The sequence below is a fragment of the Chelonoidis abingdonii genome, chromosome 2 (assembly GCF_003597395.2).
Source record: "Chelonoidis abingdonii isolate Lonesome George chromosome 2, CheloAbing_2.0, whole genome shotgun sequence".
Taxonomy (NCBI): Eukaryota; Metazoa; Chordata; order Testudines; family Testudinidae; genus Chelonoidis; species Chelonoidis abingdonii.
Genome location: NC_133770.1, coordinates 160,645,451 through 160,670,693, shown reverse-complemented (window position 1 = coordinate 160,670,693; position 25,243 = coordinate 160,645,451). Strand labels below are relative to the sequence as shown.

The following is a 25,243-nucleotide window of genomic DNA, read 5'->3' as shown; positions in this document are numbered from 1 at the left end:
TCTGATCTAGAGCCCATTTAATGAATGGGAATCTTTTCATTCATTGTATAGGCTTTGGATCCGGCCCTCATAGATGGGATAAACCAGCCTATCTGTCCAATTCAGTTCTGGCACTCACTTCTAGTCTTCGTCAACAAGCATGACTCCATTCATTGGCTCAGAGAATTAACGAACCACTCTCTGAGGTGACTTTTAGCAGACAAGGCAGCCTATGAGTGGCCAGCAAATCGGACCACAATGATATAATTATTTGTGGTTCCTGAGATACTGCAGAGATGAGTGCATGAGAAAGCTTGGACAGAAGTGCACACCATCTGTATGGAACATCACTCTTCAGTGCTGGAAATTAGAATAGGCCCTTGGCCATATTTTCTCACCTAGAATCCCACCAACTAGATAAAGCCTGCCATGTCAGCAGGAAACACTCATTTATACAAAAGGAACTAGATGGTAAGGAAGATTTAAAATTTGCAGAACACTGTAAGAGGATAGGTTCCCCTGAAGTCTTGCACATCCCATCCCGAGTCCCAAATAGTTATGTCTGAAACAGATTATATACTATAACCACCACCTAGTCAACAGAGCCCAGTACAACATTGTTAAAAGCTGTAACGTAAACAGGACTTAACAGTGCTCCTTCTCAATGAGGGGGAGGACCTGGACAAGTGCAGCTAATTGGTGCATGGTTAGCTCCTATCAACACTACAACTTTTGACCATGTTGTAACCAGGTCCTTTGAACTGGTTATTGTTACCATCTAGATAGGGCGCTAAGAAACAAGTGGATACATTCTCCAGGCTTTGATCTGACATTCTGATGCTCGGCAAACACCCCCTCAGCCCAAGGCATGGCATTATGCCGAACACTCACTCGATCAGGCCTACAGACAGTTCCACCCACAGTCTAGCTAGTGCTGGAATTTAGACCCAGGTAGCAGTTATATTTACAGATATATAAAAGCTGCAGCCATTAAATATATTTAGTAGTGAATCCTATATTAAGTGAAGGGGCAGAGTTAAATATTTTTAAAAGGATGTTTTTGAGATACTTTAAAAAAACCTACCAGGTGTCTACTTTTAAAAATTATAGTAGGATCCTGTTACTGTAGCCCATAAAATTGCTAAGTATATTTACACTATATTTAGAGAACACAAGGTGGCGAGACAAGCTATTTGAAAAACAGGCCGTCAAAAGCGTATCCTTCACTCATGCTTTTGTGGAGAACACAAACTTCAGAATGAATTGGATAGCTGCCAATGTCTGGTGAAGCCTTTGAAGAATATTTGGGACTTAGAGTCTCATTTACACTAAGCTTCATTTTACCCCACTCTGGCATGGAAAGGGGCCTTAAAGCTTTTAAGGCACCTGCTTTTAAGGCACCTTGACACTGCCAGAACAGTATCAAGGGGCCTTAGTGTAACTGAAAAATCAATCCCATGATGCAGAGATTGTTTGGCTTAGATCATTCTTGTTCTACCCTGGGTCAGTATCATTTTTCATGATAAATTAGCAGAAGAATGGGCAAGACAGTGTGTCTAGGGGCAAGAAGTCAGGACTGTTGGGCTCTTTTCCAAATGCTTCCCCTCCATTACTGTGATTTGAGTGATTCATCGAAAAATCCGGTCCTTAGCCTTTCTTGCTTCATTACACCATCTGCAAAATGGGCATCTAGGACAAAGTGGCATTGAAAAGCTGAATTAAATGGTTATAAAGTGCTTGGAGATCCTTGTGTGAAAGGAACTAAACTGGCCATGCCTTACATTTTCCAGAATAGTGATTATTGCCACTCAGCATATGTATTTATAAACACTTATTGTTCCTTTCTTATATGCTTCCAAGGAAATCCAATGCTCAATGCACAGGTGTATTCACAGACATACACTGACCTCCCAAGAACAACTGGATTTACTCCCCCCTCTCCCACTCACCTTGTTTAATGCTAGCAGGGCCTTAAAAGCATCCGATCAAACTCATTGTCTGTCTAGAAGCCATGCCACTACGAATAGTCTCAGTTACATACTCTACAATCATGGTTAGACCCAAGCTATAAATCAAGCCACTAATGTGGATCAGAGAGCACAATGCTTCAAGCTTTATCCTGAGTTTAAAAAATGGAACCCAAAATAATTTCTAAAACCTGGATAAAACGTAATGGGTTAAACCCTCCTCCCTGAAGACAATGGAGTTACACCCGGGATGAATTTGGCCATGTATATTCTAGAATGTGAGTGTACACATAGCCCTACCCAGGTAAGTACACATGTAAAGATTGCAGTAAACAGATTTACCAATTCAGTTTGCCTGTCTTTTCGTTCACTAAGCTCAGCATTTACAACCATTTCACACTACTCCATCTGTCAGAATTTGGTTAGCCACACACCTCCACGCTTCCACTCCAAGACTGTTGCTTTTTAACCCCTTAGTGGCATGCTGCTTACTACTACTACACACAGGTAAGAGTGATCAAGTGGAGAGAGGTGATGATTCTCAGCAGGGAAGATTTACCTGCCTTTCCCTTTTAAGGTTCACAGAAGCGAAGAGGTATCCGCAAACAAGCCCAAGCCACAGGTCCCTGCTCCTGTATCATCAATGAGACGCTGTCTGGGTATTTAGACTATGCATAGTTTCTTTTTCCAGGAGAGAAAAATTTCCCTCTGTAATATCCACTCACTGTAATTTAAACTTCCCAGTAGAGCTGAGCAAACACTCCTTTCCTAAGTTCGGAAAGCTGAGTATTTGCACAGCCAAGGAGAAGGGGTAGCAGGCTAATTCTCACAAACCAGCCGCACATTAATGGAGCTGCTCTGGTATGTGCATTTTTAGGATCACCCCCAAGAAATGATCCTTTGAACAAATCTCAAGGGTAAAACATGCCAGGACCACAGAAAATATCTGGAATGAACAAAGAGGTTTTTTTGAACGGTTGAAAATTTTCCCTAAGATAAATCTGTTCTTTCTAGCCTAGTGTCTCACTATTTTGTTGCAGATCATCCATCACTAACTCTTGGTTGTGACATTTCAGCCTCTCTCTCTCAACCCATCTGTTGTATGACAATCAGTCTTCCCCATAGGACCAGACCACATACCTCATTGATAGCTGCTTTCATTGATAGCTGAAAGGGGGTTCCAAAGAGGATGGATCTAGATTGTTCTCAGTGGTACCAGATGACAGAACAAGGAGTAATGGTCTCAAGTTGCAGTGGGGGAGGCTTAAGTTGGATATTAGGAAAAACTTTTTCACTAGGAGGGTGGTGAATTACTAGAATAGGTCACTTAGGGAGGTGGTGGAATCTCCTTCCTTAGAGGTTTTTAAGGTCAGGCTTGACAAAGCCCTGGCTGGGATAATTTAGTTTGGGACTGGTCCTGCTTTGAGCAGGGGATTGGACTAGATGGTCTCCTGAGGTCCCTTCCAACCATGATATTCTATTATTCTATGAAAGTAATGGGACAACTCAGTACCAGTGGGTGTCAAGAGTTCACCATTTGGCTTACAGCATGAGGCCTGGATTCACCAAGCCATGTGTACTGGAGACACAATGTCAGCAGCTATGTGTGTAGATGATACCCCATTTGTTGAGATGATTAGAGCTCTTAGCCATATATAGTCACAAGTTTCTCCCAATCCCCAGTAGAAACATCCAGCTTCAAAAGGAGCTCCACACAGGCCTGGTCTACGCTGGAAACTTACTTCATCATAGATAGGTCTGTCAGGGGTGTGAAATCCACACCCTTGGAAAGATGTAACTATGCTGGTCTAAACTCCCGACGTAGGCAGCACTAGGTCGGCAGAAGAATTGTTCCATCAAACTAGGTATTGCCTCTCAAGGAGGTGGACTATCTAAAGTGACGAGAACCCCTCCTGTCAGTGTAGCGAGTGTCTACACTGAAGCGCTGCAGTGAACAGCTGTGCTGCTGTCACGTTTTAAGTGTAGACAGACACCTGCTGTCTGTCATGTACAGGACATGTATGCTATGAGGGCACTATGAGGAATGCTAAAGCATCAAGCAGCATGGAGGCACAGCAGGATAAAGTGAGTTGTGTCCTGTTTTCCTGCAGCCAAAAACCTTTGTCATCTCTGGGCTGTGCTCACGACATGACCAGCTTTCCCCTACTACTGGTTCTTGTTGGGAACCAGTAGGGAGGAAGAAAGTTGAGGGGCGTAATGGCCAGGGAGGAACATGAAAGGATCCAGCATGGCATGGCATGGGCTGCAGTGGGGAGCTGGGTGGCAGCAACGGGTAGGTGGGTGGGGCGATGGAGCGCTCCCAGGGGAACAGGAAGACGAGCTAAAAGAATGGAAAAAGGTCTCCTCATCTATTCCTCGGTGCCACTCACAGAGAACTACTATCAGTGCGATAAGAGTTAAAAAGCCAAATTTCTCATGATGGCAGGAGTAGGATCTAGTGGTTCAGACAGGGGTCTGTGAATCAGTACTTCTGAGTTCCATTCCCACTTCTAACACAGACTCCTAGGTGGCCTTATGAAAGATTTCACCTTCCCATGCCTTGGTTTCCCCATTTGTAAGAGGGATAATAGCTTCCCTGGGGCGTTGGGAGGATGAATTACACCATATTAATCAAGCACTTTGAGATCATCAGATGAAGAGGGCAAAGGGCTATTACAATACCGCTTTGCTACGCAGCATGAACCAGTGGTAACAGTTTAAACAGCTGTGCCTCAAGGTTCTGTCTGTAACCACCAGCTTTTCCATAATACAAGAACCCCCACACTACTGAAAGAAGGGGACTTAAGGACACTGATTCATGTGACTGCAAAGCTCTGGGAAAGGCTTCTTTTGTTCAGCTGCTAGAAGAATTATTGCTTCAAAAGAAGCAATGAGCAGGTATATTCTTTCATGTCAGGATGGGGTCGGAAGGAGCAGGGACGAGAAGAGACAATCCTCAGACTATGAAAAGAACTGTAATGGAAAAAGTCTCTCTGATCATATACACAGACCAACCTTTTGCAGTCATCTCTGGAAAATTTCATCCTCTACACTTTACTTGCAGTGTTTCCAGATTAGGAACCCAAGGGACATTTCCTAATAAAAATAACATTTGTTAGAGGGATATAATGTTGCTTCTGAAGAGTGTAAAGATTTTGCCAGTTTGATTTTAGGAACCTATTTCAAATCCTCAGCTGGTATAAGCCTGAATAGCTCCACTAACTGAGTCCCACTGAAACAGAGCTACACCAATTTACATCAGCTAATGATCTAGTCTTCTGTATTAAACCTTAATAATACTTTACAGTTCTAAAGTGTTTATCCCAGGAGGATCTCAAGGCACTTTCCAAACAAGCAATCTTCCTTACCTATCTCACAAGGGGGTTGAGGTATATGATCTCCATATTATAGATGGGAAAAATATAAAGCACAGAGGGGTTACAAGTCTTTCCCAATGGTCACATAAGGAGTTAGTGGCAGGTGTGGTAATAGAACTCAGGAACCTTAGGACATGCCTACACATGCAATAAAAACACCTGTGGCTAGCCCATATTAGCTGACTTGGGCTCGAGCTGTAGGACTATAAAATTGCAGCATAGACATCAGGGCTCAGGCCGGAACCTGGGCTGTGAGACCCTCCCACCTCAAGGAATCTCACAGCCCAGGCTCCGGCCTGAGCCCTGACATCTACGCTGCAATTTTATCGCCCTGCAGCCCAAACCTATAAGCCCAAGTCAGATGATATGGCCCAGCCACAGGTGTTTTACTGTGGTGTAGACAGCATTAGATTAAAATATTGAGCAGCAGCACCATCTGATAATTCATAGGATTAGCACTCAGAACCCACTTATACCAAAGAGAAACTTCACTCTGAAATGGACTGGAGTATCACTATATACAGCATGAAAATCAACCTAAGAAATCTGAGACTTCTACAATAAATCCTGACAGTGGTGTAACTGAACTCACCCATACAAGCAGGTTCCATTGTACATAGCCACACAATTGTTCTATGCATTCATTTAGGAAATGCCATAGTTATTAAGAATTAGGCCTTTCTATGAGAGAAAGATGCACTGGATTTGTTAAAGTTGTCGTTTTAGAGCCCCTTATTTCGGCTTAAACCAAGTTTATTTTGGTTCATCTTAAATTGATTAAGAATTGGTTTAAACTAAACTAAACTAAGGCTGTCCACATGGGAGGTTTGCATTGGTTTAAAAAGTGATTTAAGTTAAACTAGTGGAATTTTCCCACTTAAACCAGGCCGTGATGCTCCTACTTAATAAACAAACAATCTCAGGCTACCAGAAAGCCCAGAAACCTTCCAACTGGAAAAAGCAGATGAGTGGGAGAAGAGTGCATCGGGTGGGCTAGATGTGAAAAAGTAGGAGTGTCCAAAACAGTTTCCTTTGGAGAATCTGAGCAAGATGTGCAAGGTTCTCAGACGTACAATGGAAAAGCAAAGACTTTCAACATTCATTCGCACAGGCATCTTGACCTCCCTGTTTTGGATCTTATGACCCTCTGATCTCCTCACCTTTGACTTGAAACTATGTCATACCAGCTGCTAACAAGATAAAGCGATGCTTAGCGCCCCCGGGGGAGGAAGAGAAGGTTAGATATTTAGCAGCTAGCTGTTACTGAAAAATACCTTTGGAATGGAATTTTTAAAATTCATTGCCCATCACCCTTAGCGTTGGTCTGTGGTCCTGCTGTAATAAAACAGCAGAAGAGAGGACCTTCCAGCATGCCCTGACCTCTAAGAGGGATGTGAAAAAATGGGTTTGGCTATGCACAGTAGGAGCAATAGCATGTTTTTATCCCACTTAGGAGCCGCCAACAGTTCAGGCAAAGTAATGTGCGGGAGGTATGAACACATCAATATTGGGCCAAATTCTCAGCGAGTGCAAAGCAGCATAACTCCATTGACCTCAACTGAGCTGAGGGATTTTGAGAACTAACCCTTTCTTCTGTCCTGCCTTTGAAAGGTTTCATGAGATAGTCCAGGGGTCAGCAACCTTTCAGAAGTGGTATGCTGAGTCTCGATTTATTCACTCTGATTTAAGGTTTTGCGTGCCAGTAATACGTTTTAATATTTTTAGAAGAAGGTCTTTAGTTATATATTATAGACAAACTATTGTTGTATGTAAAGTAAATAAGGTTTTTAAAATATTTAAGAAGCTTCATTTAAAAATTAAAATAAAATGCAGAGCCCCCTGGAATGGTGGCCAAGACCTAGGCAGCATGAGTGAAACCAAAAATCAGCTTGCGTGCCGCCTTTGGAATGTCTGCCATAGTTTGCCTGCCCCGAGACAGTTGCATGCACCACCCAAAGCTCAGGCTTTTATCTCCCTTTCTAGCCTCCTTCATGCTATAATTAGAGGTCAAATTTTTCAAGCCTAGGTGCCTACACTTAAGACTAAATCCATATTTAGGCACCTAAATAAGAGAGGCCTGATTTTCAGAGGTGCTGAGCTCTGCTTGGAGCTCCAGGTGAAAGCCAGACCACTTTTGCAGGAAGGCGGTGCAGCCTAGTGGATAAGACAATAGACTGTGACTCAGGAGATCTGCATTCTATTGCTGGCTCTGCAACTGATGTTTGGTGACATTTCACCTCCCTGTACCTCAGTTTGCCCCAATTTACCTCCTTTGTGAAGTGCCTTGAGATCTAGAGATAATGATCTGGATGACGGGATGGGATGGATTGCAACCTCAACAAGTTCACAGATGGCACTAAGCTGGGAGGAGACATAGATACGCTGGAGGATAGGGATAGGGTCCAGAGTGACCTAGACAAATTGGAGGATTGGGCCAAAAGAAATCTGATGAGGTTCAACAAGAACAAGTGCAGAGTCCTGCACTTAGGACCGAAGAATCCCATGCCTTGCCACAGGCTAGGGACAAACTGGCTAAGCAGCAATTCTGCAGAAAATGACCTGGAGATTATAGTGGATGAGAAGCAGGACGTGAGTCAACAAGTGTGCTCTTGTTGCCAAGAAGGCTAACCGCATATTGGGCTGCATTAGTAGGAGCATTGCCAGCAGATCGAGGGAAGATCTATTTGGCACTTGTGAGGCCACATCTGGAGTCTTGCGTCCAGTTTTGAGCCCCCACTACAGAAAGGATGTGGACAAATTGGAGAAAGTCCAGTGGAGGGCAACGAAAATGATCAGGGGGCTGGGGCACATGACTTAGGAGGAGAGGCTGAAGGAACTGGGATTGTTTAGTCTGCAGAAGAGAAGAGTTTGGGGGATTTGATAGCAGCCTTCAACTACCTGAAGGGGGGTTCCAAAGAGGATGGAGCTCAGCTGTTCTCAGTGGTGGCAGATGACAGAACAAGAAGCAATGGTCTCAAGTTGCAGTGGGGGAGGTCTAGGTTGGATATTAGGAAACACTGTTTCACTAGGAGGGTGGTGAAGCACTGGAATGGGTTACCTAGGGAGGTGGTGGAATCTCCTTCCTTAGAGGTTTTTAAGGTCAGGCTTGACAAAGCCCTGGCTGGGATAATTTAGTTGGTATTGGTCTCCTGCTCTGAGCAGGGGGTTGGACTACATGAGCTCCTGAGGTCTCTTCCAACCCTAATCCTCTATGATTCTATGCTTATTAGGTCATAAATAGATGCAGCTAGTTACAAGGGTCATCCAAATTATCCCACCATGTTCAAGCCTCTAATAGAAAGAAAGGGCTGGAGGCATCATGGCAATAGAGCTGTACTAAGGAGCTGATTCTGCAGTCTTTACTAAAGTAGACGTGGCAACTTTCCATTGACGCAAAAGGAAGAATGATTTTGTGGTAACCACATTGGCGCAAGATTAAGGAAATGCGGGTTCAATTCTTTCAGTCCACAGATTTCCTGTGTGATCTTTGGCTCAAGTGATTTACTCTCTCTCTGCCTCAACTGGTAATGTTAATAATAATGTTTACTGACATCAGAATGGGGTCTTACAAGAACCTAGACAGACTGAGGGTACTCAGCCTGTGGTAGGATCAGGCCCCCAAAAGAGAAGTTCCATTTTCTTTGCAAACACAATATACTTAAGTCACCAATGCTCCCCTGCTATTCCTAGGAGGGCTGCTACTGTTCTTTAGCATGGATGATCCAAGAGCCTCAGAGATCATCCAGACTGTAGAGAATTTGACTTATTTCACACCTTTTCCTACTCCTGCAGGATCTTGTTAGTGACTCACATTTGCACCATTTAAACTGCTTAAAATTTGCTTGGAACGTATAAAATGAATCAAAACCTCAAAAGCAGCAGCAAGTCAGAACAAACCAGGCCCAAGTTAACGCAACGCGTTTAACTCATTAGTCAAACTCTGCTTTTCCATTAGCTAAGCACTAGAGCTCTAAATTTTATGATTAATATTGGAAGCATCCCCGAGCGAGATGACCTCTGTCTAGACTGATGCATGTTTTCCTCCAGTCTCTGTGCTGATAATTCCCAGGTTGCTATGGGGAAGCAAGCATCTGCCAAAGCCATCTCTGATATTCCAGGATTTTGTATATACTCCTCTATAAACAATGGTGCCATTGAACTGGTCACTGAGAGATCCCTGTTAGGATACGAAAGGCCTCCTCATTTCCCTTCTTACTCGTTTATGGAAAGCTGCTAAGGGGATGGTGGTACGAAATGGGAGAAAGCCACTGTAGCAATTCCTCGCACATCTGCGACGCCTTTCACAAGACCGTCTCAAAGCTCTTTACGCGTTACCCAGCTGAAGTTACACAGCAGCTCTGTGAGGTAGGTCAATAGCGTCGGGTGAGGAAACTGAGATACACAGATGATAAATCGCTTTACCCAAGGCCACAGCTAGTTAGTGGCTGAGCCAGAACTCTCAGTCCTCTGCTCTAACCACTCAACTAGCACTCAAAAAAAAAAATTGTTTTTTTCTCCTTTTTCACAATGCCACCAATATATTTCCCTTCTGTCATTCCGCTGCAAAGCAGATGGTGGCTAGGGCTTCTGGTCTGGGGTTTTCTTTCCACTCAGGTGTGAATGCCAATGCTGACGCCACTCATACTAGGAGAGTGTGGGCTTACGTACTCCTCTCGTGGCTGGTCCACACAAAAGGTTTATGATTCTGCCACAGTAATCATCTTAGGAGGCTAAATCCTTACGCTCAAGCAGTAGAGGCCCCTGCTTTGGCAGTGAAGGTCATAGATTCAAATACCATGGTCTGCTCAAACAGGGGCAGCTACATAGTGCCACCCAATGTGGAGCCTGAACCCATGAGCCTGGCAATAAGAGTCACTCAGACAGTGACTCAGAACATCAGACAGTTTGAAGAATGCACAGGTGAGTGTCTTCCATCATCCCTTTCATCCTGGAGAGCTTTCCCCTCCTTCACAGCCTCATCCCCATGCCACAACAGCCACTACATTTGCAGGTCCGTGACCAGCTTCTCAGGTGACTGATTCCATAATGCAAATGGCACCCTCTTCCCTCTAATGGCTGAGATCCCCCCCTTGACACTACACACATACTGGGAGAATCTGAGATTACTACATAACTAGTGCACATGGTACCTCCACTAGGCCATGCCCTACGCATCCTTAAACAGAGAGTGCTATATTTCTTCACGAGCTGCATTATATTTACCATCCTCGAATGGAGAAATCTGTAGGAACCAAATGTTAAAAGGTTATTACTAGTTATTCTACAGCCAATGGCCCTTTGAATAATCTTGTTTTAAAAGTGCATTAAAAAGCACCCATATCCACTGTTGCTTCAGGCTGTAAAATGTGTCCCCAGCCAAGTCAGGACTTAGCCACAGAAACCACTCTGTGGTGTTTCAGATACCACAGATTCCCCCTTATAGTTAGGCTAGGATACAACTATGGTAATTGGATGGGATCTGCAGGCAAATGATGATGAAGGGTGATCCCTGTATTTGCATATTAAAACACTACAGCACTGTAAAGAGAGCAGCTTTGCACTGAGTCATCACTAGTCGTTTGCAACCTGAAGACACTCAAAATCCAAGGTGGACAGAATTATTTACTCACCTAGCTCATCCTCTTTCCACTACAGGATTCTTCCTGGCAGTTTATTCTCAAGGAGTCTGTCAAGTCTAGTTTTAAAATGACTCAGGCAACAGAGCTTTCACCATTTCCCATGGGAAACTATTCCACGGCCTAATAGCCTAACCTCCCAGTTAAGAACTTTTTCCGGATGTCCTGCCTACACTCGTTAAATTTCCTCCCAGTACTCCTAATACTAATCCTCAACTCCTTCAGACACACTGCAGAGTTATTACAGCCCCTCTTTCTTCATCCTTTAGCCAAGCAACACATAAAGAGCTCTTTAAATCAATCCTTATAAGTCAATCCACTCAAACCCACAACTCTCGGAATCTGCTCATGTCCGTGGACAACTCTGTTGTACCCAAATGTGACCATAAGACCCCAAAGAGAAGCCAAATCACAACTATAGAAAATGGCACCCAATAATTCATAGCTTTTAACAAATAAAGAATTCATCTAATTACAAGGACTGTATCACATAAGTTGTGTCTTTCTGATTTGATTCGCAATAATAGGCAGATATAGAGCCTGATCCAAACACTGTGGGAAGACTTCCATTGGGCATTGGATCAGTTCCTTCAAGTTATAAGTGCATTTACCTCTATTTGGTTGAGAAACGGCTTGTCAAACTTGAAGCCAGGGATCCTCTTTTCACTGCAAACGACTCCCACGTCTTCCGTGTGTTTGCAGTCTGTGACGCCCCAGCCATTTGTGGTACACGCTGCCAGTGTCACCTCGTTGCCAGTACAGTGGACATTGTCCATCCAGATTTTGCCTGAAGAGGAAAGAATTGACAGGCTTGAGACATCAGTGAGCAAACTGCAGAGATGGTAAATCTAGATTCACTAATTGATCTAAAATGAGCCTGACACACCAGTTCTGCTAAGTGTGTGTTCCCCACAGTAAATCCTGTCAAAGGAAGGTCTAAAATCTTTACTGAAGATATTTAAGGTATTTATAAACCAGAAACACAATGGTTAAGTTGAATAAGGTACACGTTTAGGGTTAGATCCTGAGCTGGGGTAAATCAGCATCGCTCCATTGAAGTTAATGGAGCTATATCGATTTTGAGGATCTGTTCTTCAATGTCCAATAGCAAGCATGCCTGCATTAAGATACACAAGCCAAGAATTCCCAAATTGACTAATGAGTTGGGGGCCCCCCAAGCGGAGACATCTTACAGGAGCCTGATTTTCTGACAGTGCTGAGCACCCACCCTCTGAAAATCAGCTCCTTTTAATGTGTCTCAGGTTGGGAATCCAAAAATCAAGTCAAATTTTCAAAATCTTCCCCAACTTAGGTATTGGAAAAGCTTAATTTAAAACATGAAGCATATAGAGTAGTTGTTTCAGATAAATACATGAAACCACACTGATGCTGTGCTCAGAGAGTTCTGCACTTTGCACATTGTATCTGAGTCCCACCGTAACGAGTGTACACCAGGCACTGTGTCCCGCTGCAGATAGTCCTGTTTCGCAATGTGGAACAAAATCCTTTTTTCTTGCGTACCATCCCCTCTGCCATTTGCATCAGCACATAAAGGAAAGGAAGGCAAAAAGTGATTTTAATCAAACTTGCTTGTGGTAAAAGCTAGCTTCCCCTGATGACGGCCACTTCAGAGCATCTGGTGTCAGTAGGTCTTCTCGGCTCAGCTGATTAGAGCATGGCTTCCAGTTGCACAGGCCATGAATCAGCTGTCTTCATCCGGGGCCTCTTGCATCCTCTCTAATGTGTCAAATCCTGATTAAACTTCCGTTTGGAGGGAACTCTGAGTTTTGATTGAATCGGGTCATTTTTTTAAATGTGTATTTTGGCCCAAATTTCAATGGGTGCCTAATGGCTTGGGAGGCCTGGAATTCCAGGTGCCAACCTGAAACACCTTAACAAGGCCTGACTCTCAGACAGCTCTGAGCCCCGACTTTCTGAAAAATGTGGCCTCTCTTAAGACATCAACAAGTTGGACACCTAAAATCACAACCCCCATCTCAATACCATGGCCACACTCTCCCTGCAGTAGCTGATGGGGGGGGGGGGGGAAAAAAAAAAAAAAAAACTTACAGCGTCACATGAAATCTACTGGCCCCACCCTGGGCTCTGTATAGTGCGCATCCTGGAGTCTTTAAGGGGCTGATTCTCAGTAGCACTGAGCATTTACAGCTCCTTGGGACTTCAAGGGGAGCTGTGGCCCTCTGAAATAAAAATCAAGCTCTGCATGCTTAGCCCACGTGTCAGACCACCGGGGGTGTCCCACATTTGGGGAATCAGAAAGAGATTCCCCCGCCCCCCCAGCTGTAACAATCCATTCTGACACCTTTAAAAGTGAGATGTATAAGACTTCCTAGGCATCAGTGCTACCATGCTCTATATGAGGGATCTGAACTGTTTCCCCAGGCCCCGTGCAAAGCCTATGTGAATGGCCATGGCAGAGTGCAAGCTCTCACGGTGGTCAGATGGAAGGAATCTCCTCCTCTTCCAGTTTTGAGGCTGCTACTGAAAATACCAGGGCAGCCTCTGAAACTGCTGCATTCCCTCCTCTGTCTCCTATATATCCCCCATCGCCGTAGCTTCAGAGGGTGTGATTACTCCACAACCAAACACCTGCAGCTGGCTCGTGTCAGCTGACTTGGACTTATGGGCCTATAAAAATGCAGCGCAGATGTTCAGGCTCCAGCCCAACCCCAACCGCAATTTTATAGCCCAATGAGCTTGAGTCAGATGACACAGGGCTGCTGTGGATGTTTGACTGCAGTGCATGTAAGCCCAAGGTTCAAACTCAGACTCATGCCTAACCACCTTCCATCTACACACAATCACGCTGACCCAGGGTTCCAGGCCCCTGTGGGAGTGGAGAGGCCAAGCCTCAGTCAAGCTGGGATCCAGGATTCAAGCCCCATGTCTTCAGTGTAGATGCAGCCACAGCAACAGACACATGCTCTAGGAGTCTGCCAGAAGCATCCCACAGGTGGATGTTCTTTGTCCTCTGGACAGTCAAGTTTGGTGGACAGTCAAGTTCCCCCGCCCTGCATCATGAACAAAGGGCTACAGTGACTACATTTTGGGTGGGCACTAGGAAGTCTGGGATATGATTGGTTGGACTCAGGCCCACATGACACCATAACCCCAGGTTGGGACCCAGGCTTCAACAACTCCTAGCCAGGGGTTAGGAATGATATAAATGCTCATGCCAAAGCCTAACAAACCCAGAATCTGATAACTTGAGTTTTAACAACCCAGGCTTATGTTGCAATGTAGACAGACCCTGAGCCCACAAGTGATAAGAGACAGGAACTTAAGGCAACAGGAATAAGTGCACTAGTCGCCCGCCAGAGGCTCGAGTAGGCATGTGCTGTGCATTGCACAAATGCAGCTGCTTTACTGCATTTGGCTGGTTGATTCACCGTATCCTGGATCCAACAACCATGCTCCTCCTCTCTTCCAGACCAAGCCATGCTCAGACCCACCCCCACACCCACCACACAGCAATGCAGAAATTGCCCTGGTGAATCCCAATGCCATGGCCTGGGCTCCCTGCGGCACGTTATGTGAATCAGAGGGTAATGTTTTGTTTAAAATGTCACGGCCTCTCCCTTGGAAATCTCCTGCTGGACCGTGGGAGCCAAGATCCACAATGTGAGGTCTCAAATTTCTCTCAAGTCAATTTTAAGCCTTGCTTGCTTTTTATGGGATTTATTTCATTTTATAGGTGTGAGCATTAAAGAATGGTATTAAACTATGGACCAAATTCATCTCCAGTGTAACTGCAGGGAGTGAATGGAGTTACATCTAGCGTGAACCTGGCTTTATGCTACCAATTATAAAATATTCAGTAGGCAAATATTTACTTATGGTAGATAAGACAAACATACAGTTATTGAGGCTTATGGAGCTACTAAACCCCAAATATGCTTTTAATAATCAATTCCTACATATAACAAACCAATATTTGCCTTCCTACATCTTAATTCAAGGCATATTTGGAAGCCCCAAACTGAAGTGTGATCAGGTTGATGTCTCGTCTGTAACAGTCCACTTTACATCCAAGCTATCTATAGGCAATATCAAGGAGGAGAAAAAATAAACAAACAGAGACAGTTTCATGTAAGGTTCGGCCTGATGAGAACTCTTCCCCTGCCAGAGCTATTATGTTAGTTTCCTGAATGATTACTATAACGTGTGTTTAATTACATAATTAAAAATGCAGGCTTGGGGTCTCACAGGCTACTCCAGAAGCCACTCAAGACAAACTGCTGCCCTCAGCAAAGTTTCAGTTTGCCACCCGCTTCCTACCCGTAACAGACAGTTCCTTATAATCTGAAGAGTCAAGATACAGGGTGGGAAGATGGAAGGACTATTATCCCCATTCCACAAATGAGGAAACAAGAGACATAGATTAAGTGTCTTGAAGAAGGTCGTACACTCGTAGACCACCAGATCATATCATCTGATCTCCCAAATATCACAGGCCACAGACGCCACCCAGCTCCTGCACACTAAACCTGACAACTGAAATTAGACCAAATAAACTGAGACCCCTGGGAGACTAGACTATGATGTGCCACAGGTAGACAATATGAGGGAACCGAGGTGCACCAATGCCTAAGACCCCCACAATGGCAGGGAAATGGCTAAGTGAGAGATGCCCAAAGAACCCTGGCAAGTGACCGGCACTCACACACCGCGGAGGGAGGCAACCCCTCTTCCACCTCAAGGTCACTGCCAAACTGAGCTGGGAGACAATTCCTTCCCGACCTCACCTATGGCAATCAGTTAGACTCCAAGCAGGTGAGCAAGAACCAACCAGCCAAGCTGCTGAGAGAGAATGCTCAGTGTCCTGACCCACCCTGTCCAGTGTCGCATCTCCAGCCACAGCCACACATCTTACTACAGAGAAAGGAGATCAATGATAACCACGACCTCTGAATAGACTCAGGGGAAAATATCCCTTCCTGACCCCTGTAGGTGGCTGGCCAAAACCATGAAGCATGAGTTTTTGGGAACATAAGCTATAAACCAGAAGTTAGCCCCAGGCCTGCTGAGCCCTGCCCCCTATCATTACAAGCTACCTTGAAAGGTCACAGAGGGGAGGCCTCTAACAGCCGGAAATCAAACCCACATCTCTTGCACTCCAGTCCCATGCTTTAACCACAAGACTTCCACCCAGCCTCTCCCAGTCTGAAACTTCTGGGTACCCTAAATCTCAGTTTCATTAGCACCAGCAGTGGTAGCCTGGGAATGGGGTCTGAGTCAATTCCTCTTCTCCAAGAGATGGCCCTCTCTAGGCCAGAGCTGAGCCACATCCTCAGTCTGTTGTGTTGAAACATCAAGGGCTTTAATCTCCAGTTGGCTCAGTCGGGCCCCTCTCAATAGCACTAAACTCAACTCAGACCTGCCTACACTGACACTTAATTCATGGCTAGATGGGATTTAAATCAACCCCACAGTAGCCTACCATGTGCCAAGTGTCCATGTGGACCCTCCTACCATGCACTAAAAGCTCTGTAGTGTGCGTCGATCTGCTCCGCTTTGAAACAGGAGCAGATTAAAGCACACGAGAGAACTGTTAGGGCACAGCAGCAGGGTCCACCCGGATACTGGAGTGCGCCACAGGCTAGCACGGAGCAGATGTACACCCCAGCTTGCCATGAACGAAGCGTTCATGTAGACAAGACCTTGCGTTCATTTTGTTTCAATCATTTGCCACTGGAAACCCCACCATGGCATGGGCACGCAGAGAGGGCCAAGGAAAGCAGAGTGAACGTAAACACAAGGTGGGCTGCGGAAACCGGGCAACTTTACCTTCTCCTTTTCCATACTTGGAGCTTGACACCCAGGACACAGCCTCCACATAGCCCAGCTCTTTGCATACCACGTTAGCAGCGTGGATGGAGAAGTCGTCGTCACACACCGTGCCCCACTCCCCGCTGTAGAACACTTCCACCCGCCCCTCGTTGTGCTTCCGCTTCTGCCCGGCCAGCCGCAGCTGAATCTTGGGGACGTTGGCTGGCTGCTGGGGGGCATGGTATTCTGGAGGGGGTTGCTCAAGGTAGCCGGAATAGTAGGGCCAGTGCTCATACTGGGCAAGGCCCAAATGGCTCAGACAGCTGAAGAACAGCAGCCCGATAAACCAGTGGTTACGGTTGAAACTCAGGCATCTTCCCATTTTCGGGCCCCGCGGTTCTCAGAGCTAGCTCCTCTCTTTAGCAGCTGCTGTTCAGTGCAGGTAGGATGCTGCGTGGGTTGGCTGAAAAAGAAAAATCTGTGTGAGAGGTAAAACATGACAACAATGGGGACTTATTTTTCTCTCCAACGAAGGGACCTGACCAATGGAAGGATATGTCCAAGTTGCCCCCTCCTGGTGTTTTAGCGAAACATTTCTGAAATCAAAAGGTGTGCGACAAAGAACTCCTATTCTCCAGCCAGCTCTAATCTGAAAACAATTCTTTATCATGTATAATGACTAAAGCAGACTAACCTAGTCAGTCTGACCAAACAAGAGAGTTTCACCATTTTAATTGTGCGGCCATCTGATCAAATGCACAATTAAAAAAAAAGCCAAATTCATCCTTTAAATGGTGGAAAAATAGAGAGGAAAGGAAATAAAATAATGTGGTCAAGAATGGAGAGATTTACATTGCAGTTTGAGTTTTCCTGGTTCCCAATATTATGACATACGACATATTTCCATTACTGCATGTCTGACTTCATCTACACAGAATTTCTGTATGTGACCATGCACAGGAATCATTTTTAATGTAGATTTGTCTGAAGTTCTCTGGCCTCTTGGTAATGTTATAACTGAACTCCAGCTCTGAGTCAATTAGATAGAAGTCCAGCAGTTAAACTACTTCTACACGCTTGCAGTGAGTGAAGGTTCAGAAACTGTTCATTTAAAGGTAGGAGGAGTTATTTTCTGGTTAAGAAACTTGAGCCAGACGTGGTGCTGAACTGAATGTCAGTTCATTTCCTGTCCCAGCCCTCAGATATTCCACACTGTCATTCATGCAACCAGCACATGGAGCAGTCAGAGAGTACACGTGTAGGTTAGAGGCTGAATAGTTTCCAGATGAAGCAATGCCAGAGAGCAGTGGGAAAAAGCTCCCCAACTCCCCAAAGCAGTATTGTTCCCTGACAGCAGCTAAAACACAGGGAAGGAAAGTCATCAATACAGATGTCTAGAATAGAACATCAGTCAGTATGTGCTAGGTCTGTGCTACCCCAAAAGGTGACAAAGAGACACGGGCACAGGGAAACCTGGATAAAGTAGCCTTCCAAGCGGCTGAAGGAGGCTGTGTGATCTACTGGACCAGAAGTCAGGAAACTTGGTCCTATTCCCAGTTCTGCCACCGCACTGCTAAGTAGATCAGAGGCAAGTCACTTCCACCTCAGTTTCCCCTTAAGTAAATGGGGATGGTGATACTGACTCTCCTTTTGTAAAGTGCTCTGAGACCTTTGGATGCAAAGTCTCTCTCTCTCTCTCTCTCTCTCTCTGAACCAAGTGCAAGTAGCAAAGGTGGGTGCATTTGAAACATCCCTATTCATGAATGGCACAGTGAAGTCGTAAACTATGGTTCAAACAAAACTGGTTTGGGGAAACTAGAGGGAATAGAGTGCTACAAAGTGCTGGGTTTGGGCCAAATCTTGATCTTGTTACCATCATGGATTCCCATGAACTTCATTGGACTAAGACTGATTTCTAGGCTGTCGTATGGGATTCATCACTGCAGTAACTATACACCTCACAAACACTCCATGAGGTCAGGAAGCATTATCCCCATTTCACAGATCAGGAACTGAGGCACAGAGAGAAAAAGCAACTTGCCCACAGTCACAAGTGGTGTCTGTGGCAGAGCTGGGGGTAGAACTCAGATTCTGGAGTCCCAGGACAACACCTCAAGCACGTGACTTTTCTTTTCTTCTGACAATTCATTAAGGGGGTTTGCCAAAAAAAATAGAGTGAAATATGCGTTCTGACCGAACTTAATGTGCCTTTTTTGCATATACGAAAGGCTCATAGAGACCAGATGCTGCATAAATCACTCCCAGCACATATCCACTGCTTTCAGCAGAGTTATGTTGGGACAGCACTGGATGGCCAGGTGAATTATGAGTTTGGTTTGTGTTCTTGGCTCCTGCCAAAACATCTGGTATAAACAGCTACCACAGCCCACACGCTGATGTGATCCAATAAGGCAAATCCTAGTGCCTAAAGTTCACTTAGGCAGTTGGCTAGCTCAGTGATGGGTCCAGGACAAGAACATTTAAAAGGAACATATGGCAACCATCTGAATTAGGTAAGTTAAGGGCACAGTACACAGACTTATGGCTGCATCTTCTGAAGCCACCAAACACACTCTATTGAGGAAAATATTTACAGCAAAAGTCCCATCCAATGCTATGGCTGAGATTTGCAAAGCCATCACAAGAATTGGGACTCCCCTGAATCTCAGTGGGAATGGAGCATTTTAAATTCCCCAGGCAACTGAAAATCTCACTCTATTTCATAAGATGCTCCACTTGTGCCAACACTATTTAATACCTTTGTACTTTGACAAATCACTGTCTCTTAAGCACTCTGATCTTCCTCTAAAGATCTCGAAACACATTAATGATTTAAGCCTCACCCCCATGTGAGGTAGCTAGGTTTCCCCATTCAGGGGAAACTGAAGCACAGAACATTAATTTGCCCAAGAAGTTGGTGGAAGAGCTTGGAAAAGAATCCAGATCTCCGGACTTGCTGTCCTGTGCTTTAAACCAGAAGACTCTCCTCTGTCTCTACATTAACTCATTGACCCTGCCAGCAGGTAGGGCATCTTGGGGGACAACTACTGCACTGGTGGGGTGCAAAATAAACTTTATTAAGAAAATGCAAAAAACAGGGTAAATTCAATAGTGAGGGGTATGGGGTTTGTTAAGGTAGACAATTGGGGAGGGGTTTCTTTTAGTAAATAGTATAGGGGGTTTCAATAGTGGGGTAGAACAGTGGGGTACAATACAGTTGATAACCAATTAACACTGAAATATAAATGTAACAGGTAGCTAACAATTTCTTATGTAAAGGGTGTGTTACAGCAGCATATAACCAACTAACAGTTATGGGAAAAATGTGTTAAATATCCAACAACTGTAGGTAAAAGTGTGTCACAGTGGTATAAATGTAAAATGTGAGGTGTGTTAGAGAGAAAAAGGGTAACCAATGGAGCCGCCCGCTTGTGTTCCTATAAATTACTACACCTGAGTAATACATAATTAAATCACTTCTATCGATCTTCTTACATATTGTCTAGAGCAACACGTATGGTTCTGATATTATGTGGGTGTTTTAAGACGCGCCAATACACCTCACCATCCCAGTGCCAGGCCATTTTGCTGCCCATTAGTCGAAAGCAACATTGGAATTTATTTTATTAATGTTGCTGTCATCTGCTGTTAACAATTCTCATGGGAAGGCACTCCTCCTAAAATATTTCTTAAAAACTTAATATGGGACAACAACAAATTTTGTATCCAAACACCAACCACAGGTGCTCAGTTACTTCTCTCCACTGGTGCATTAATTGATGGAATCTCGAGGCCAGTGAGATCCCAAAGGTTGTATACCAGGACCCTCTCAGTCTCAACACTAATAGTTTAAACAAGATTCGGGGCCAAGTACAGAACTTCATTGCGGCTGCTTTAGTACCATGGCAAACACGCCATTACAATCCTTTAATAAACAGCATTAAGATACAGAAAAATAAGGAAAAAATAGTTAGAACATTTAATTGTGAAGTAGTAAAGTTATGCTCTCATGATTAACGGTATCCGCTTGTTCCTTTTCCCTTTGCTCATGAGAGTTGATGGAGGAAAGAAACCACGTTTGAGCCACAGTCTATACGACGCGCGCGTATCGGCCGTTACCAATCGAGTGCTCGGGATCGATAGTATCGCCGGTCTCTCTAACCCGATTATATCGAATCCCTGAGCGCGCTTACATCGATTCCCGGAACTCCACAACAAACAAACTTGGTTAGGCCAGAAATCGACCGGCGACCCGAACACATCCGATCCCGCGCAGATGAAGACGGGTGAGTACGATCAATTTTAGATAATCACAATTCAGCTCACGCTTTCTCGTAGCTGAAATTGCGTATCTAAAATGATTTTCGCGCTTCGTGTAGACCTGGCGCCTACAGTCTCTTAATATGGTATTAAGATAGTAATTGTTCTTGTGTGGAGGGGAAACCGAGAAAAATGAGTTGAGATGGGCTCAGGTGGGTGCAAGGATGTGTTTGGCCCTAGGCAAAACTTCCACCTTGCGCCCATCCCCCGAAGGCCTGTGGCAGCCCTCCACCCTAAGGCGCCCCCCCACCGCTGTCCCCACGCCTGCTCCACCCTGAGACGCACCCCCTGCGGGCAGACTCCCCTTTCCGCCCTGAGGCCCCCCCCCCCACAGAGCTCCCCAGGGCCGGGGAGCCGTGTGCGCAGCTTCCTCGCCCCTGCCACTCTGCTCCGCGCTCCCTCCCGGAGGCACGCATCCTGGCTCACTTGTCCTGCCTCCACAGGCTTCGGCGCGCAATCAGCTGTTTGGCGCTGCAGGCCCTGGAGAGAGAGAATCAGAGTGGGGCGGCTGCTGAGCCGAGGAGCTGAGCAGAGGTGAGCTGGGGGTGGAGCAGTTCCCCTGCCATGCCGCACGGCCCCCTTACTTGCTGCAGACGGCCTTCCCTGTGCCCCTCGCCCGCAGGTCCTATGATCGACCGGGGTGGCGTGAAGATCTGGCCGCAGCGGATCCCACCGAGGACCCGAAATTGTCGGTCCCCCAAATGCTAGTGCCCTAGGTGACCTGCCTAGGTCACCCAAGGTGCATCGGGGCACTGATGGCTAGGCTGGAGCTGCAGCTTGTTAACTCCATTCTCAATTATTCCGGTAACAAATAAGAAACAACACCAAGAGGGGAGAGATAAAGTAACGACAAAGCTGTGGTGTACGCCCCTCCTCTCTACACCGCTGCGCCATCACTCTCCTGCCTTGTCCGCCTGCTGGATAGCGCCCGCCTACACTCAAGTTGGCATGTGCTCTATACTCAGCTATGCTGAACTAGTTGTACTACAGCCATCATAGCTTTCTAGAATTGCTTTTAACCTGTGTGGGCGGCACGTCTGCCCCCGCCCCAGCTACAGCAGTTAGTGAAACTATACAGAGTAATGGCGCTCGCGACTCCTATTACAAGACAAAAAAGGCCAGGAGAACAGAGGGCGGCATATATCATAGGCTTAATGTTCTTTCCGTTTCCGATTTTTAGTCACTGGCCTCTGCTAATATTCCCCAAAGCCTTCTTTTTTTATGTTTTAGGACTCAAAAGCGGGTGATCACCTCCATCTATCTAAATCTAATTTCTGATCTGCCAAGTTTTTGATCCACTATTTTTGGTTCTGCTACTTGCCTGTTGACATCCATGACATTCTCTCCACGTCATTTATCTATCGTAGGCCTTGTTTTTTGACTAATTCCCAGTCTTTTGTCCCCTTTTGCACCTTTTCACAATATTCGTTGTCGTGTTAGTACAACCATGAAGTGTCAGCTGAAGGCCTCGAGGATCATGCTTAGGTCCCGGCCCCTTGGGTCCTGAGCAGGACCAAGTAACCTGACTCATTGGTTTGACCATGTTTTGTCTAGCTATTCTTAAAAGCTCCGGTAACGACGATTCACAACCTCCCTGGCACTATCCAGTCTGGTGAGGAGATGGAGCCTGTCAGGACATGAGGAGCCTGGCTTAGCTGCTATCCTATCCCCAGGCAGTTGAACAGGCTGCCTGTTGCCCCAGCTGAGCCTCTGACACACGTCACCCCAATTCTCGAGCATCAGCAGACCTGGGTTTCGGGACTCTAGCAGCATAGAATGCTTACCTGCTCAACAGCACTTCACCATCACGCTGCAAGTTCTGCCCACTTCCTTGTTCCCAGCCCTGCTCCTGCCTGGACCCAAGCACAGCTGTTCCGTATTCCTCGGTGTCCCTCTTTCCAGTGTTGTCCAGTGGCTTCGGATCACATAAGCCCCCTTTGGGAACTGCCAACTGATGTGCTAAGACTCTTCCTGCCCCTGCTTTCCTACCGCTGGCGAGCCTGGGACCTCAGAGGCCATTGGCCTGGTTCTGAGCCAGACCTGAGCTACCTGCTGCAAACCCAAACCCAGTCTGAACCACGTGCCCTAACGCTGGTGGGATGAAGGCAGCTGAACACTGTTGCTGTTGGGGTTACATACCCCCACCCCCTACTTCTCTAGACTGGCTGTCCAGTGCGGCGGCAGGCAGCGAGCTCTCTGCTATGGTTCTCAGCTGGCCGGCGTGCCCCTCTCGGTGTGCGGGGCGCGGGTGAGGGATCTTCTCCCTCGCCCTCGTCCCAGGGGGTGGTTTACAGGTTAGGCAAGTAATCCGAGGGCGAGAGCCCCTCCCGAACTGCAGCCAGGTCATATAGACATTTCACTGACCATTCCATCCGCCAATTGATTCCTGGACTCAAATTCAAACCCTCGGCAGTTACGGAGCGGGGCTGGATTCCTGTCCCAGAGACAGTCACCCCCAAGCAGGGTTCACCAGACGCGATATCTGGCGAACCCCAAGACCAGCCGTCCGGCCCTCCTGCGTCCTGCACGGGATCTGGGCCATAGCAGGGCGAGGGGCTTCACCCCCAGGGACTTACCCAGGTCCGCACAGTCCCTCAGCATCTTGCGGTTTTGCCCATGCATAGTTTCCTCTGTCCCAGGGCCTCGCCCTCGCGGCTTCGTCCATACAGCTACCGTGTTTCCCCCACTGACCCTGGCAACCCATAGGTCTCCCTCCACCCACCTATCACCAGTCCATGCTGCTGCGTGGCTTTCCTGAGCTTTTCCGACGAGGGCCTCTTGCTCTCTCTCATGCGTCCTCTCGCTCTCTTGCAGTGGCTCTCTCCAATTCCCATCCGTCTCCGATCCCCTGATGGGGACCAACGTGAAGATCCTTGTTGCTGGTTGGGGACCAGCTCTTCAAGGAGTGCCTGGCTGCGTGCTTCCAGCTGCCCTCCCAGATCTCTCTTGAGCACCCATCTGGGTCAGGAAATCTGCTCCCTCAGAGCGGTCCTCCTCCTCCCAAACTGCACCAGATTAACTAGACGACTTGGGTGTGGTTAGAACTTCCCAATGCGCGTGTTATCTGACCCTCTTGTGTCAAGGATCCAAATGTCCTTTTAAGAGAGATGATTGATAGGCCCTCAGCTTGCCCGTTCCCCAGACTGGGCTCTGGACGTCACTAGGCCTGTTGTGCTCTTGGTCCCCCCATGGTTTTCCAGCGGAGAACCCCTGGCTGTGCCAGCCCTTCTCGTGGTTCAACGACAACCTGCTTTGCCACAGGGTCGAGCTGGGCAGACTTCGCTCTGCCCCTGGACTCGCTTCCTGCAATCCCAGGAACCTGCTAACTGCAAAATCCTTCTCTCCCCCAGGATCGAGCGGGCAGAGCTCCTCCGCCCCTGAGGACTGTACGTGGCAATCCTCAGGGGGACCCGTTGACTGCACACAGTCCTTCTCCCTGTCACACAGCTCCAGAGGATTAACTCGCCCCTGTGAAACCATCCCTCTCTGAAAAGAAAAAACGCCTTCGCACGGCGCCTGGTTCCTCAATTATCCTCCTTTGTGTTTACTGCTCCCAGTCCACTTACTGCAGAAAGCGCATCCATCGAGTGCTGAGTATCATCCTTCCGCCTGCCAACCACGTGTCACGGCAGTCCCTGGGCGATGCTGTGGACTTTGCTCCCACTAAGATCCAGTCAGGAACTTTGGGTGAGCCCTCCTCTCCCTCTGGAGCAGACTTATTTCCGGGCAAGAAGCTTCACGTCTTCCACTCCTGGGTATACTCTCCTTGGAGCATTCAGCTCCTCTGCCCCTCCGTGCGGCTTCCCACAGTAGAGCCCACCAGCGGGGTCTGGGGAAGCACAGAGTTCTGCACCCCACAACTTTGCGTCAGACGTGACTCTTAAGCCAGCAAAAACAGAGGTTTATTGCGATGAAGGAACAATCGGTTAAAACAGAGCTTGTAGATACCAGCGAAACCAGACCCCTCGGGCCTGGAGTCCATTCCTTGGGGGGCAGTGGAGCCAGCCCTGTGGTCTGCAACTTTCGACCTCCTCGTCCCAGCAAGGCGTCCAGGGACTATACCCTGTTCCAGCCCCTCCTTCTCTGCTCAGATCCTTTCCACGCCAGGAGGTCACCTGTCCCTTTGTCTCCAACCACCTTCATGTTGGACAACCTTTTGCAGAGGAGGGGGCCG

At 46.7% G+C, this 25,243-nt stretch overlaps 1 protein-coding gene across 1 annotated transcript in view; it reads right to left on the bottom strand.

The window, feature by feature from the left end:
• The window catches only part of LOXL2 (lysyl oxidase like 2), a 90,939-nt gene that overhangs the window by 54,961 nt on the left and 10,735 nt on the right, over positions 1-25,243 (bottom strand). Inside the window, exons 2-3 of the mRNA XM_075062753.1 lie at positions 16,768-17,212; positions 11,571-11,746 (exon numbers count right to left, since the gene is read on the bottom strand). Of these exons, the coding sequence (XP_074918854.1) occupies positions 11,571-11,746; positions 16,768-17,131 (540 nt within the window). The 5' untranslated portion in view covers positions 17,132-17,212. The remainder of the gene's footprint in view (positions 1-11,570; positions 11,747-16,767; positions 17,213-25,243) is intronic.